The 15,624-nt window shown below is 34.1% G+C and overlaps 1 protein-coding gene across 1 annotated transcript; it reads right to left on the reverse strand.

The window, feature by feature from the left end:
- Positions 1-3,058: 3,058 nt before the first annotated feature.
- On the reverse strand, positions 3,059-4,419 carry LOC122591911. The gene is made up of 3 exons (XM_043764135.1): positions 4,194-4,419; positions 3,829-4,109; positions 3,059-3,418 (listed from the first exon to the last, which is right to left on the reverse strand). The coding sequence occupies exons 1-3, from the start codon at positions 4,417-4,419 to the stop codon at positions 3,059-3,061; spliced, it is 867 nt and encodes a 288-aa protein (XP_043620070.1).
- Positions 4,420-15,624: the final 11,205 nt, after the last annotated feature.

Here is a 15,624-nt window from a genome sequence, read left to right on the forward strand (position 1 = left end):
TACATCAGCAAAAAACATTCCAAGGACTAATCTCCTAAAATGCACCTAATGGACTCATCCCTCAAGGACTAGTCTTGGACCCACTAATTATTTAATTCTACACATTTATCCAAACTTTACACTTTTAACCTTCTAAAATTATAACAAACTAAAACATACACAAATAAAAAACACTTCATTAAAAATAAAAACATTACACAATTTATTTAAAAAAACACAAAAAAAAAACACATTACAATACTTCAAATAAAAAAAACACACATTAAGATAAAAACATTAGCAATAGTTTATTATAAAAAACACACATTAAGCCGAAAGGCGCCATATATGCTCCGTAAGATCATGACGAAGAGCACCATATCGATCTCTTTCGACGACCATACGGGGTATGTATGGTCTTGATGATTCACCTTGTTCAAGCAAATCAACACATTCGGCCATGATGCCAAAAAGCTCTCCATCATCGTCTCTAGTAGGAAACAAATCGGGTCTCGTGTACGTTGATAAACTTAAATGAAACTGGTTGTTCATGATGATTTATGTATACAAAAATGTGTTTTGGTATAATATAGCTGAATATATGCAAGAGTGGTGTCAAATGGTGGTTCACTTGAAGTGTATATATAGCCATTTTGAAAAACTAGCCATTAAGGACTAAAGTTGTCACTTTTTTAAACCTGTTTTGAACTACATAGCCGTTTAGGGGCTAAACTTGCCAAATGGTGAAAGTTAGTTTGTCTCATTCCTTTTGAATTTATAGCCGTTGCATTTTAAAAAAAAAACAACCAAACACATTCGTCCCTGTAGGAACAAGCCACCCGGACGAGCGACCCGAACGAACTAGGGACGAGTCCCACCCAACAGTGTGGACTCGTTCGAGGATGTAGAACGAGCTCAGGGACAAGTCCATTGACTATCCTCTTAAAGTTTTAATGTAAGTTTGTTTTTGTATTATGTTTAGATTATCTTCAAGGGAGTGTTATTACACATCCTTTTATATCTTTTTCTTTTTCCATAGTATCGATTAACTCAGTCACTAATTCGCAAGTCTTGTTAACTCAATACATCATATAATGAACTAATAAAGTTGCTGACTTACCGAGTTTATAATTTTTTATATTTACTATATATGAGTATATTTTCTTAAGGCTTTTTTGTAAATTATGGAGGGATCAATCTATATTTATATCTATACCTATATGGCTATATATATATATATATATTTATACTACTTTATAAAGCATTTTACTTTTTTTTTCAAAAAATCTCAAAAGATAATTTGAACTACCTAAATTACTCTCATTCTTTATTTATTAATTTAAACATCTCTACCTAATATACTTATAATACCCTTAAATCTCAATCACTCATTTTTTCTCTCTCTTCAAAATCTCAATCACTCAAATTTTTTTTTCTCTCCTCCATAAACCATATTATTCCTTTAATTTATTCAAAAGCTTTTATCTCAAAAACCGTATATCGATAAACTATAAAAATTGTATGGGTGTTTTTAAAATTTCATGTTCTTTCATTAGAGATATCATTCGATATACTTTCGATGACATTTTAAATCCGAGTACGAAGCCCGTACAGCTAAGACATTTTGCTATCACACTCTATTATTTATCACCTCATATGACCTATCATCCCAACCATCTTACCGCTACTATTGCTCGTAATTATAAATGAACTATTTTTATGTCATGTTATCTTCAAACTCATATCATGATGGAAGTTTAGTTTAAAACTAGTTGAACTCTTCTTTTGTATTTGGTAATAATCTACAAGAATGAGTTGTTTTTTTGATTTTATAATGAGTTTTTTTTTCTTTTTTTGGTATTCGAAGAGATCTAAAAATCCTAGTATATCTTGGATGGGGTGGATTAAAAAACCCACTCTTCATAAACCAAATGATTTAACGTCTTGATTAAGTATTATATATATATAAAATATAATATATATAGTCAAAGTAGTTTTATTAAACAATGTAAATGGGTGGAGTGGATTAAAAACCCAATCACATAGCTTGCTTCTAGATTATATTATAAAAATCAATATAATGCTCCATAAACCAAAGGAAACTAGGAAAGGAAAGAAAAGAAAAGGATTTTTATAATTGTTTATATATATATATATATATACGTATACATATATGTTTGTGCACGTGCATACACACAAAGCATTTGGTTTCTTGTGCCTCTAAAGAACATGAAACGGGTGTTTTCTCATGTTGGTAAAGAGCAAAACATTTATTGGCATCAAGTGAGGCCATGCTAGACATTTGATCATTGCTGTTGCACAACAATTATCTTACTTAAGCGATCGATCGATATGCTGCTTATTTCGTTTTACATGTTCGTAATGTACTAGCAATAATGCGGAGTGCAAAGATGGATTAATAAGTACCAATTACAAACATCTGATCATCTAACGATATCCAAGAGGCTATACATGATAAAGATTCTGGTTTTAAGACTAGAAAGGTATTTCACCCCATTTTGAGTCTCACTTTCCGCATACGTGGGAGTTGATTATTAACAAAGTATTAAGTAAGTCTTGATATACCCTAGATATTTGTGTAGTTTATGAGTAATAGGTAGGTTTGCCTTTTTAATCTTTTTAATTTCTTAAACACAAAAAGACGAAACATACTAGGATATGTATTTATTTGTTAGGGGGTAAGGAATGGTTTATATGATTTTATCAACCCTCTTAAAATTAGCCAATCAAATTTTCCATCTCATTTTTATTATTCAACCCTCCCAACCTACCCTCTAAACTTTATCCATTGGCATTCATTAAAATTTCCAACCCTCCCAAATTAATATTTTTAATTTGTTAAATTAAAAGAAAATATTTAAACAAAGAAATACTCCACTTTGACTAAATCAAAATCATATGTTGCGGCCAAAACTACTAAAACAAGTAAACACCATATCAATCCACGTAAACAAAACAACTAAAACTAGTAAAAGTACGATTAAATGATATCGTCCATTACATAAAACCAAATAAAAAGTAGTTAAACGTCCATTCCAACAAATAAAAACCAAATGAATTAACCATCGAAAGGCCAATTGTACGTTTTGGCGATGTGGCGTTTCTTGTTGAGCACCCATTCCAATACGATCGGATCTTTCTCATCATCATGCGGCTTCTTGAAGAACTTGTAATCATCTCTCTCACTCTTTTCCTTTTGTTGTTGATATTGGAGGTCGAGAATAGCTTTCGTCTTCTCGGTGATTTCCGCCATCATTTTCTTCTTCTCATCGGCATACAATTGAACGGAGTCAACAATAGTAGCCGCACTTGACGCCTCACTAACCGGTTTCTTGCCTTTCCTTTGACGAGTGGGGGTGTTGTCTTCATTTAAATCCGGAATGATTGTAACCGGTTTTTTGTTTGTATAACTTCTCTTCTGACATATCAATAAATATTTCAAAATAATTATCATATAGGAATCAAAATTCGAAGAATTAAGCAATTGACGTTTAGTTGAATAATCATTGTACTAGAAAATTAATCTATGTGACTATGCATGAAATGTAAACTAAAATTGTTTTGTCAAATACAAAATAACAGTGAGCCTTACATGTGTAATTCAAACATTATACAAATAACAGTGAGCCTATTCAATCAAATTGTCCCTAAAACTTAATCAATCAAACTCATTCAAATTCAAAGTGGGCCGATTCAACCAAAATGACACTAAACCTTAATCAATTAAATTCAATCACATTCACAGTGGGCCGATTCAATCACATTCACATATATACTAACCTTAATCAATTAAATTGTCACTAAAACTTAATCAATCAAACTACTAACCGATTGTTGATAGAGGCCATTGAACAAGGTCATTGCTCCATTCATTGTAGTCCACTTTGTGTTCAAACTATGATGGGTTCGAGTTGTCCCACCCACAAGTTCTGAAAAACGATCCAAGATCCGTTCCCAAAACTTATCTCTTCCTTGTTCATTTCCGACTACTCTACAAGTGGAGACATGAATCCATGCCTTTGCCAAAGCCACTTCCTCCTCTTGAGTCCACGGTTTCTTCTCTGCACGCCTTTTGAATTTCTTGACTTCTTGGACTTCTTGAACATCATCTACAATATACGATTGCCAAATAAATTTGATATGCCCTAAAAGTTTTAAAAACATTGACGCAATTAATTGATAAAAAGGAATACCGGTTTGAACTTCTTGTGTTTCGGGGATAGTTTCTTCATCATCGTCGCTCGACAACTTGTCACGATAGGTATGTAAGAAAGGCTCGAACTCTGCTGTTTTAACGAATTCGTAATCCCGGATATGCAACGGCTGTGTAGGATACCCATACAACGATTGGGAACTAGCTGGTTCAGGGTAGTAAGGTTGTGGATTGGATTGATGATGATGGATAGATGGTTGAGACATGCTTTGTGGGTGGTACACTGTTTCTTGAGGCACAAAACCACGCCCACGTGACAACCCGATACGGCCACGACCTCGACTAGCATCGACAAATCCTCAGCCTCTATTCAAGCCGGCTGCAACGTGTTTTTGCCATCTTCGATCCATGGTGAAAGTGTGATGAATTCGGGGAGAAGAAAGAGAGTGAGTGTGATGTTTTGATGTTTGTGAATGAAGAAGAGGGAGGGTGATATACAAGTCAAAAGATTGATTGTCAGGCAACGGCTATATTTCGATGATATAGGAAGATGATATATTGAGTTTCAAAATGACGGCTGTGGAGATATATATGAAGAAGGAGGTGTATATATTGTATATATAGATATATAGCCAACAGCTATATTGAGTTTGAAAAAAAAATTATTATTTTTGGTCCACAAATTCAATGCCTAACGTTCACTTTTGCTCGTGGGTCCCATTTCTCCAAGTTTATGGGCAGCGGGTTCCGAACCTAACTACCAACCTGTCAAGCCATAAAATCCACACAAGGGGTGGTGATACCGCCGGCTTCATGTCATGATGTCCCTATAAATTTATCCACTCCTTACCCCCTTAGTAGTCATTCTTGTTTCATTTTTTTTTAAAGAAATATTCAATCGAGGGAAAAGTTCTTATATATGGTGAAATCTTGAACATACGTATACATAAATACATAAAAATAAAGTAGAATACCCGCCCATTGGTCGCGCTTAACAATCAGATATAGACTTGAATGTACGTTATAAACAATTAGTTCACAAACTCTTTTTATATCTGAATAAGATGTGAGAATATGATATTTTGTACTAGTATAATGTTTATCATGAAACATAAAATTTTGATAAAATGATGACTAGCACACAACCTCGACGTCAGGGGCACATCTTAATAGAGCGGGGAGGGGGGTCCGACCTCCCGAATATTTTTTTGCAATGTAGGGGTATATAGTTTTCTTGTATAAAAATTTTGATATAATTTGTTTCGACCCTCCATTTTAGAGTTAGGGAAAAAAATAGATCCAAACCCTTCACTGGAAGTTTTCAAACTTCGCCACTGCTCGACGTGTTGATCGTCGTCTAAAGTTTGATACTTTGGAAACTTAAATTAAATAAAGAATCAAAAAAGAAAATATTGCGACTTGCGAAAATGATCGTATTCAAGCATGATTTTCTTAAAAGGGGCATAAAATCACATCTTGTTCAAACTTCACACCATACTATCGCCGTCGAAATATAATCAGAAAGCACAAATGACAGACCCATTGTTCACCTTTGTTTTACACAAGATATGTGATTAAGTTAGTAAAATTGTTGATTTTGTCCATTAAAAAGAAAAGGACCATAATTATAGTTTTCCTAACCACAAATGCTATCAACAATAATGAATACCTTCCCAAAAAGCTATCAATCACACAATACTTGAGTCCCTTTCATTAGATGTTGCTTTTCCTTTTTTGTGGAACATTTTAGATCACAACTTCTTATCACATATATATTCTCTATTAGATGAAAACCTTTTTCGTTCTATTCTAAGCTTTATATCTTCTCTGTCTTACCTCCCAACTTTACTCGATCATACTTCAACATAAATTAGCAAGTACGTAACCTGGACGTAGCGACGAAGATGACAATAATATGCCATGGCAACTCTCAGTCTTTGTGTGTATGTGTTTGCCTAAATGATGCTTCTTGAAAGATAGTGTAGATTAGATAATAATTTGTTCATGATGAGTTGGTGTAGTGGTTTGAAGTTCTCCTATTTACTTATAGTTCTCAAGTTCGAATTCTCATTTAGCCAACTTTGAGATATAGGTAGTCCTTCTATGAGAGTGGACGGAGTGCGGTGGTGAGGGAATAGATGCCGCTCCGGTACCGGTTTGAACACCGCCTCATCCAACCGGTCGCGGTGGGGTAGAGAGGGATTTGGGGAGGGTGGTGCCTATGATTCGACCGTTACACAAAGAAGGTGAGGGGCCCACCATCTAACGTTCAACTCTCTCTCTCTTTCTCTTTCTCTTTCCATTCTTCTTTTCTTTTCTTTCTTTCTTTATGTTCCTCTGCCGATTTCTTTTCTTTCTTTCACTCTTTTAATTTTTCCAAAAACAATTAAACAACTTCAAAATTCACTAAAATGAATCAAGGGAAGGGTAAATCAAGACAACAAACGACCGAAAAACCCACCACCCCCAAACAATCGCGATGTTATATCACCTTCTCCTCCGCAAAAAAAAAAAAAAAAAAAAAAAAAAAAAAAACTGCCGAAAATGTTTATAGACTGCAACCCGTTGATGAATTCTTGAGTCAGATGGATTCCTTGTCATTTGATACTTCCCGGTTTTCGCAATATGCGGGAGAAAATACATCGAGTTTTTCGCAATTTTTAGCGGGTGGTTCATCACAACAATACAAAGATGTCGAAGAAGAAGAATAACAGTTCGAGGAGGAGGAAGAAGAAGCAATACCCGAAACCCAAGTCCCGAATGTCGTGGATGGAGGAAGGATGGAGAGGCGTATTTGGCAAAAGCTTGGTTAAACGTTTCCGGGTATCCATACACCGGAAATGCCTAAACAGCCTTATCGTTTTGGAAAAAAGTGAAGTTTGAGATGGAAAGACACATGAAGCGTGATTCGGGCCGTACCCCGGAAATGATTCGGTCAAAATGGAAGGATTTGAAACATAAGATTTCAGGTTTTTGTGGTATTTACAATGTTAAGAAGAGTAAGATGTTGAGTGGTCAAAACGATGAAGATGTGTATAAAGCAGTCGTGGCATTGTATATGCGGAAATACAATAACAAGTCCGGGTTTCCACATGTAGAGGCGTGGCAAGTTTTAAGAAACGGGTCGAAATGGGCGGAAGTTCTTAGATCGGAGGGGATAGAGGATTCGGGTAACAAAATGGCAAGAACGGAAGGGTCAAATGTCAATGTTCGTTCATCCTAGGAGGCGTCAATCCATATTGACTTAAACGAGGACCAGTGTGATCAAGAAGTAGAAGGTTGGAACGACATTGAAGCACCATCACAGCCTGCCCTGCTAGACCCGTGCCCCCCCCCCCCCCCGGCGGCGTAAAGATAGAGGTAAGCAGTCGACTACATCTGCCTCCACCACATCTGAAGAGTTTTTGAAGATGGTCGTCGAGTTAGAATGCAACAGTGAGGATAAAAAGCGAGCTCAGGAGGAGAAGCTTCAGATTCAAAAGGCAATGATGGATAACTATATGGCGGCGGAGGAGGCTAGGAAAGTACAGGAGGAGGAGATGACACGGATGGTCCAAATTCAACATCGGCAGAATGATATAGACTTTGTCATCAGGTCACACGATCACCTCACCGGGCCGATGTTGGAGATGGTGTTGGCGCAAAAACACGCCCTTTGTGAGAAATACGAATGACCGATGCCTTAGTTTATATCTTTATGTTATATGTTTAAGTTGTTTTGTGTGTTTGAATAAAAGATTATGTGTTTTACTTGTATTTTAGGTTGTATTTTTAATTTATTAAATAAAAGTTTAAGTTATTTGAGTAAAAATAAATAGAAAATAAATTAAATAGAAAAGGGTGGAGAAGGGAGGGAAAACACTCCTTGCATTTAGGGAGCGGGCGGGGAGGAGGAGAAAAAGCGGGGAGGGGTGGTGAGGCACTCACCCCACCCTAAGGGTTGACATACCCAAGTTTAACTATTAGGGGACAGAGTTTACCCTTATACATCGTCGTACTTTCGGAAGGATTAATAGGGGTTTTCCCCATTGGGTATTTGAAATAAGCTTCTACTTTGACTCTTCGAGGGAGATTTCTAACGTGGACCTGTTTAAGACAACGTATGTTAGACCTTTCGTTTTCGAATCGCCACAAAGTTTCTAAGTGAATTTCATCTTTAAAAAAAGAGATAATCATTTGTTCATGAGCGTGTGAGTGAGAAACGGTGCATAAGTGCCATGTTAAAATAGTCACATGTTGGTAAAGTCTTTTAATAAGAATCTAAGGTCGCATTTGGTTATAGATTTTGATAGAATTGTGAAATTAAATTTCATTTTATTCCATTGGAATATATATATATATATATATATATATAACATTCATTCTTTTGATGACATCTATATTCCTTAAGATTATTAGATGAAATTTCATTTCTTCCCTCTTTTAGATTTCAAAAAGCAAAATATATTTCATCAGAATTTAATTATTTTGAAAATATTTTCTGAAGTAAAGATGCCCTAAGAATTTTGTGGTTAAATGATGTAGGTTTATGAAGAATCGATGGACGACCTGTTTTAACTTAAATTTTAAAGTTTTGTTAGTAGAATATATAATCATGTTTTATCTATATTTATAACCCCTTATAAAGCATATTGACCTTTTTTATTTTAGAAAATTCAGCACTTTTTTATATCTAAAATATCCTTATTTCTTAATCCTAATTCCCCTATAAACCAAATATATACTTTTATACTGCTTAATAAATAAAACAACCATCTCTTAAAAAGTTATGGAGGAATTATCTAAGATACTATTAATGATTAAATTACAATATCAACCATTTATCTTTTAAAATATCTTCATTAACCTTTTACATCAATTACCTTTACATCAGTTATCTACACCAATCGACATCGTCTCCACCACCAACAGTCGCCTCCACCACCACACTTTTGCTGCCACAACCACCGTTACATTGCGTGAGTACCATGCTACTATACTCCCTCCGTTTCATTTTAGTTGTCCACTGTTGACTTCCAAAGTCTTTTCGTCTCAACTTTGACCGCAAATATTTTTGTTTATATTCTATAACACTTGATATAAAATACATAAATAAATTTATTTTAAACGAACTTTTCAATGATATAACTTTATCGGGTATTATATAATAGAAACAAAAATATTTACGATCAAAGTTAAAGCAAAAAGATTTTAAAAGTTAAGAGTTAGACAACTAAAATATGAGACAGAGAGAATATTAAAGTAATACCATAGTCCATTGATATAAATGTATATCTTAAGGCGATTGCTTAATTGGAAGAAATATAATCTACTGTAAGACGTCATGCCCAATTGGACTATTTTATCTGTGTGAGTCGTGTAGATGAGATTTAGCTATCAAATATTTATCTTGTTATTCGTAACACGTGTGGTTGAGTCAAGAAAATATGGCTAATTGACTATTATATATCGATATCGATACTTTTATTAAATTAAATTGCAAGTAGCATAATTCAAAAATGATGGTCATGATGACATAATTAACCACTTTATACTTTATTGCAAGTGCCATAGTTACAAAGAAATTATGCCATTATTGCACTTATGTATACATTGGACAACTTCCACTTGCATATAGCTAGAATGTCTTTAAGTTAGTTCTAACTTCAAAGTTGCTCTAATCAAGTTTGTAATAATTATTGCTTTGATTCCAAAAAGAATGTATCGAACAGTCTTAATTCGAAAGTAATGTGGTCTAAGTAAACCGAAAACATGCTTCAACATATTAATATGAAGTGCAATGTGGATGCTAAATAAACGTGAAGACAATATTTATATGTTTGAAAAGAAAAAAATATTTTTCTCGAAGTCAATATACATTGGATTTATCCATCACGAAACAAGAAATCTTAATAGCGAATTGGTTCTATGCGTAGTTTTATTTATTTTGAAAACATGTACTAGTAGTTAAGTTTTAATTAGACATACATGAAAGTTAACTTTTCAATTTCATCATGAAATTCCGGTTTTTTAGTGATATTATCAAGAATATATGCATCAAAATAAGTTTAAGTGTGACATTTGTTGGGGTCATTACACTAGTTCGGAGAAATTGATGTATTTATTGGTTTTTTAATTGGGGTATAATTGTAAAACAAGTATTAAATTAAAACAAATAGGATAAGATCTTGACCCTTAGATCATGGTTAAATTGAGGCACGAAGATTCACGAAGCAATTGATGTACGGTGATTTTCAGTGAAGGAAAACCTATTGTTTTATTTGTTTTACTTTAATACTTGTTTTATTTTATCTACAACCTATATATATATATATATATATATATATATATATATATATTATAGAACGGCATTCTAATCTACTCCTACTCTTAAATTACACGCATGTCTATTATGAAACTCAGGACTCTCGAAAAATCCCTATTAATCTACCCTCACAAATGTGGAAAGTGAGACTCGAACCCAAGTGGATCCCTAAGGTCAAAGACCTTACCAATGGGCCACAAAACTCATTAACAAATATTTTAAGTTGATATATTTAAGATGATTTTTTGGTATTTAGGTTACTTTCTCCTACCAAATTGTTTTGTGAGAAATTTGAAGGGTATTAAATAATTTATAACGTAGTAAGTATAATTATAGAAGTATAAATAATAGTTCACAGATAACATGTTCAAACCTTGTAAAATGGAGTTTTACAATCCTAGAGATGTTATATAAACAAACTAATTACAAATAAAAATTTACAAACTTATGTGTCACTAACTAAACATGGTAGAGAAAAGTAAAAATTAATATATTTGGTACATCTTCCTCCATAACAAGTAAGTTTGTAAATATTTATTTGTAATTTGTTTGTTATTATAACATTTTACTATCTTTTTCTGTATTGTAATTATATGGGTGCGTGGTAGATGCGGCACCACCACTCAACACTGCCGCCGACACTCCATCACGCGTCTTGGCGTCAAATGGCGTGGTGACACCACGCACTCGACCACTCAATTGTTGCATGAATTTCGAGGTCCAACGGTTGGATTTTGAAACTTTTAGGCTTTTTTTTGTTATTTTTTACTTTTTCACATTTCCTATATACTACACACTACATATTTACACACACAACTCTCTAACTTTAAATACCTTCTTCAAATACAAATCTCATTTTACTACAATTTACCTTCTTCATGGCTAATGACAATCCAATGAATATTTGTGATGTTAAAACGGCGATTCAAATCCACCTGAATTATGGCTCCAGACACCGCACTGGAGTAAACAATGTCATTCAGAACGTGTCTGAAAACAAGGCGGCTTACCAAGCCCAGATCGACCGATTGACGGCTCCCAATAAGGTTCTTAACCGCAACGAAAGTCAGTATCTCGTGTATCTTCGTGAGAAGATGGATTTGCTCAATCAAGTTATTTTTCAGCTTACCACCACCTCTACGACTTTGACCACCACGCTTGACCACGGGGTGTTCTGGCAAGGCAGTGTCGGTGATGGTGAGAATGTACCTTACTACTTTGACCCGAGGGTGGAGTACGTATCTCCTCCACCTGACGACGTTGCCGGATCACCTGAAACATACCACTACTTCATCGTAACGACGGCGATAGTACTGTGGACTCGGACTATTCCGAGTGTTAGTATTTATGTATTTTAAAATCATTATGTTAGTTATGTTTTTATTTATTATGTAATGTTTTCGTAATGTTTTTTAAGTATTATGTATGTTTTAATTTTATTTATTATGTAATGTTTTTAATTTAATGAAAATTTAATGTTTAAATAAAATAAAAATTATAAAATGAGTGGTGAAGTGAGTGGTCGGATGCCAACAAAATTTGGATGAGTGGTGAGTGAGTGGTGAAGTTGAGGTGACATGCTGTAATTGGTTAGAAGTGAATGGTGAAAAAAGAAATGAGAGGTTGGTTGTCAACCCTCTAAGAAATGGCGTAAAATTGGATTGTGAGAAATTTCAAAAATTCAAACACAAGGAACAAGGGAGATAAGGATCCATATAAAGCCAAGAATCCATATAAAGCCATGACCCACACGCTTCTGCAGCAAACTGTTAGCAGGCGATTGTAAAAACGCGGACATTCCTTTAATTTTTGATAGTTAAGATTACTAAATCGCAAATAGCACAATTAGTGCTAAAAGATTTACCCAATCACGCAGTCATATGCACTATATAGATTATTTAACAACAATATAAAATTTAGTATGTTGTAGAAAATAACGAAACTTAGAAGACTTTTATTTTCCCCTTCTTACATTGTCGTTGAAAATTGTTGGTTTCAACTCATTATTTACTAGTAGTAGTCTCTTTTTCAAAGATACGTATTTTCATTTTAATTTGGAAGAAAATAATATTATTGCCATTAGCTAGGGCCATTGGGGATTTGCAAATTGCAATAGATGTTAGCTAGCAATCTCAATACTGTGAGATATAAAGTGGAATCAACCCCTAACACATAAGGATAAGTGAAGGTGGTGTTGTTATACATTCAATTTGGATAAAATCCTTCTTACATACTAGTTTTTTAATATTTAATATATAATGAATAAATAATTAGCCCCATATATTTTATGGTTAAAAAAATTAACATGTGAGATGGATTTCATCCAAGTTGGGTACATAATAGCACCACCTTTACTTTCCCCCATGACATACTGTAGTATTGTAATCTCTTGTTATTTAGCTCTTATATAAAAGTTTTGTTTTTATACTTATATATTTGACATGTTAATAATCAAAAAACTAGATAAATTAAGTTTGTCAAGGTAAGCCCAATTCAACACAACTAAGAAAGCATTACTGAAAGACCCTTCCATTTTGTCATGTACGGGAAAAATACAAGAGAAAATCACTTGGGTGGTTAAAAAACAAACCCTGTACGATAGCACCAAATATCCATTTTACCTAGAATTAATATAAAGTAGCTACACATATCGTAGTACAATATGGCTACATGTTGATCCCTATAATTTGGCCAAAAACGCACAGAGAACCCTATGATCCCTATAATTTGGCCAAAATTATCATGGTTAGTCAAAAGAATTTAACTGAGAATGTTGAGTTGGGTCTAAAAAACAACAGGGTCAGGGTTTGATGGTCAAATTTATTTCTAAGTATAAAGTCAGCCCTTTAATATTGTTAAATCATGGCTTCGCCCTGGATGGTTAACCAATGTGCTTCTCATCATTTGTATCAAAAGTAACTCCCAATGCCGTCTTCTACGGGTTTTGGGTCCTAATATCGTCTTCGACGGTGTATGGGGGAGGTTGATATGTAGACAGCCTTACCCCTACCAAAGGTAGAGAGACTGCTTCCAGGTTCTACCATAGGTAGAAAAGGACCTCCAGCCTTGCTAGGCATGAGGATCGAACCTATAACCTCTGTTTCCAAAGGCATGAGCTCCAACCACTGATTCAACCCAGTTGGTTTCTCATCATTTGTATCATCCAACTTAATTACAACTTTTTAACCTATGTCAAAATTCATCTTTTTCTAAACCGATTGTGAAAAAAAAAGTAGAAATATTCTTACTATGTCATATCATTTACCATTTTTTTTCCCCGAACGACAAAATTATATTAAAAAACATCTAGCAAGTAGCTAGATGCAAAAGAGTACAAATACAAGTTCGTGATGTTTTTGTTGCGAGCCCAAACAAGTTCCGAGGAACCAAACCAACACTAGCAATCAAAAGTGATAATGAAATATTAACCAATACCATTTTTAAATCAAGGGAGCACATTTCGATAATACGGCAGCCAACATTTCATTTACATTAATAGTGTTTTTTTACTAGATGTGTCTGTTCATAACCAATAGGCTAATAGTTTGGCGGTATTGGAGAATGAAGGGAAGCCTTAGGTTCCTCAAAGGTCCTGGTTTCCAACTTGACTTCGGGGGATTTTACCACAGTGGGCCTTCGGGCGGTGGGTTAAGTTTCCCTCGTAATTGTTAGCACCGAGGTGGTGTTGGGGGGGGGGGGGGTTCGCCCATGCCCTTGGATGGGGTCCCATTTGGGAATAGTTGCGCTCAAAATAAAGTAACATCCGAAATTCGCCGTTAAAAAAAAGAAAAGAAAAGAAAAGACGTGTTTGTTCAAGTTCGTCTACCAAGTTCTATAACTTTAGTCAATTTGTCTTTTGTCTTGCTTCGATTCTGATATGATCCCACATCGACCAAGTATGAGATTGGTTAGTGGATTATAAGCCTAGGTATCCCCTCCTTCTTTGACCTAGCTTTTGGGAATGAATTCTACACCTAACTTAGGGCATGATGCGAATCTATTATGAGATAGGTTCATATGAGATTCCTCAATATCGTACGTACTTTGCTAGACTAGATTTTTTGGTAGGTTTAGCTTTTCACACACTTCTTATATATATCAAGAAGGAAACCTAACTACCTATCAGAAATCTGTAAAAGAATAATAAAGATAGCAACTACTAGCATATATTTATTTTATTTTTGGTACTAAAGTTTATACTCATATAGCATGTATGTTTACTGCATTATTTTGGAAAACAAACAAAAAGTAAAGTGCATGCTTAAGAACTTTTTGTCCCCTTTTAACTCCATTAATGATAACTTTGTCCCCCATAATTATCCATCACACGTTGGTCTTATTATGCCTCCTATCCCACCACATGAATGGTTTCTTAGATTTGTCTTGGTAACATTTGGTTTAGTATAATAAAAAATTTTGTATTACTGATATGGTAGTTGTTAAAGTGTTATGTATAATTGTATATAATTCAAAAATGACACTCTTTTGACTATCCGATATTATAAAATAACAAAAAGCATAAGTTACGTACAAAGGTATTGAGTTAGAACATGGCTTATCAATACCCAAGTGAATACAACATAAAAAAGACCAGATTAACGATATTACTATAAACACGGGATATTTTCTAGTTCGATTTAAGAATATGATCCTAAGACATGTCCTGATGTTGTGTTCACATAACAATACTATCCGTCAATTTACTAAACGTACTCCGACCAAATGTTTGAGGTTTCTCGATGAAAGAATAACGGTTGTTCAACTTTTGTTTATAAGGAAAAGAATCGAGTATAAAATTGCATTTGCGGAAGACTATTTCATTTGTTGTCGAATAAAGTAAACGGGCTGATAGGGTTTATGGGCCCATATGTTTTATAGTTTGGGTTTCAACATTCAAGTGGACGCGTATTTTACTATGTTTTTTTTTTTTTATATTATACTCGTAATATTCCAATAATAACTAACCTTTTTATGCTATTAACAATGGAGAATGATATTTATACAACAAAATTTTGTCAATTACAATAAAGATATAAATTTTATTGTATTGTATTATGCAGAAATTGTTGTAGATGGTTAAATTTGTTGTAACAATATCACTTCCACAATAGGTAGTCTCATGTACTGTGGCAAAATACTTAAATGTATTTAATTCACTTATAAGGGT

This window comes from Erigeron canadensis, chromosome 3 (assembly GCF_010389155.1).
Source record: "Erigeron canadensis isolate Cc75 chromosome 3, C_canadensis_v1, whole genome shotgun sequence".
Lineage (NCBI taxonomy): Eukaryota > Viridiplantae > Streptophyta > Magnoliopsida > Asterales > Asteraceae > Erigeron > Erigeron canadensis.

What these genes read in the sequence shown, in the direction of transcription:
- LOC122591911 (XM_043764135.1), bottom strand. Translation starts at nt 4,419, where the DNA reads ATGTCTCAACCATCTATCCATCATCATCAATCCAATCCACAACCTTAC. An exon ending in AACACAAGAAGTTCAAACCG is followed by an intron (nt 4,110 to 4,193) that starts GTATTCCTTTTT and finishes CGTATATTGTAG; the next exon opens with ATGATGTTCAAGAAGTCCAA. An exon ending in ATGGCCTCTATCAACAATCG is followed by an intron (nt 3,419 to 3,828) that starts GTTAGTAGTTTG and finishes TTGATATGTCAG; the next exon opens with AAGAGAAGTTATACAAACAA.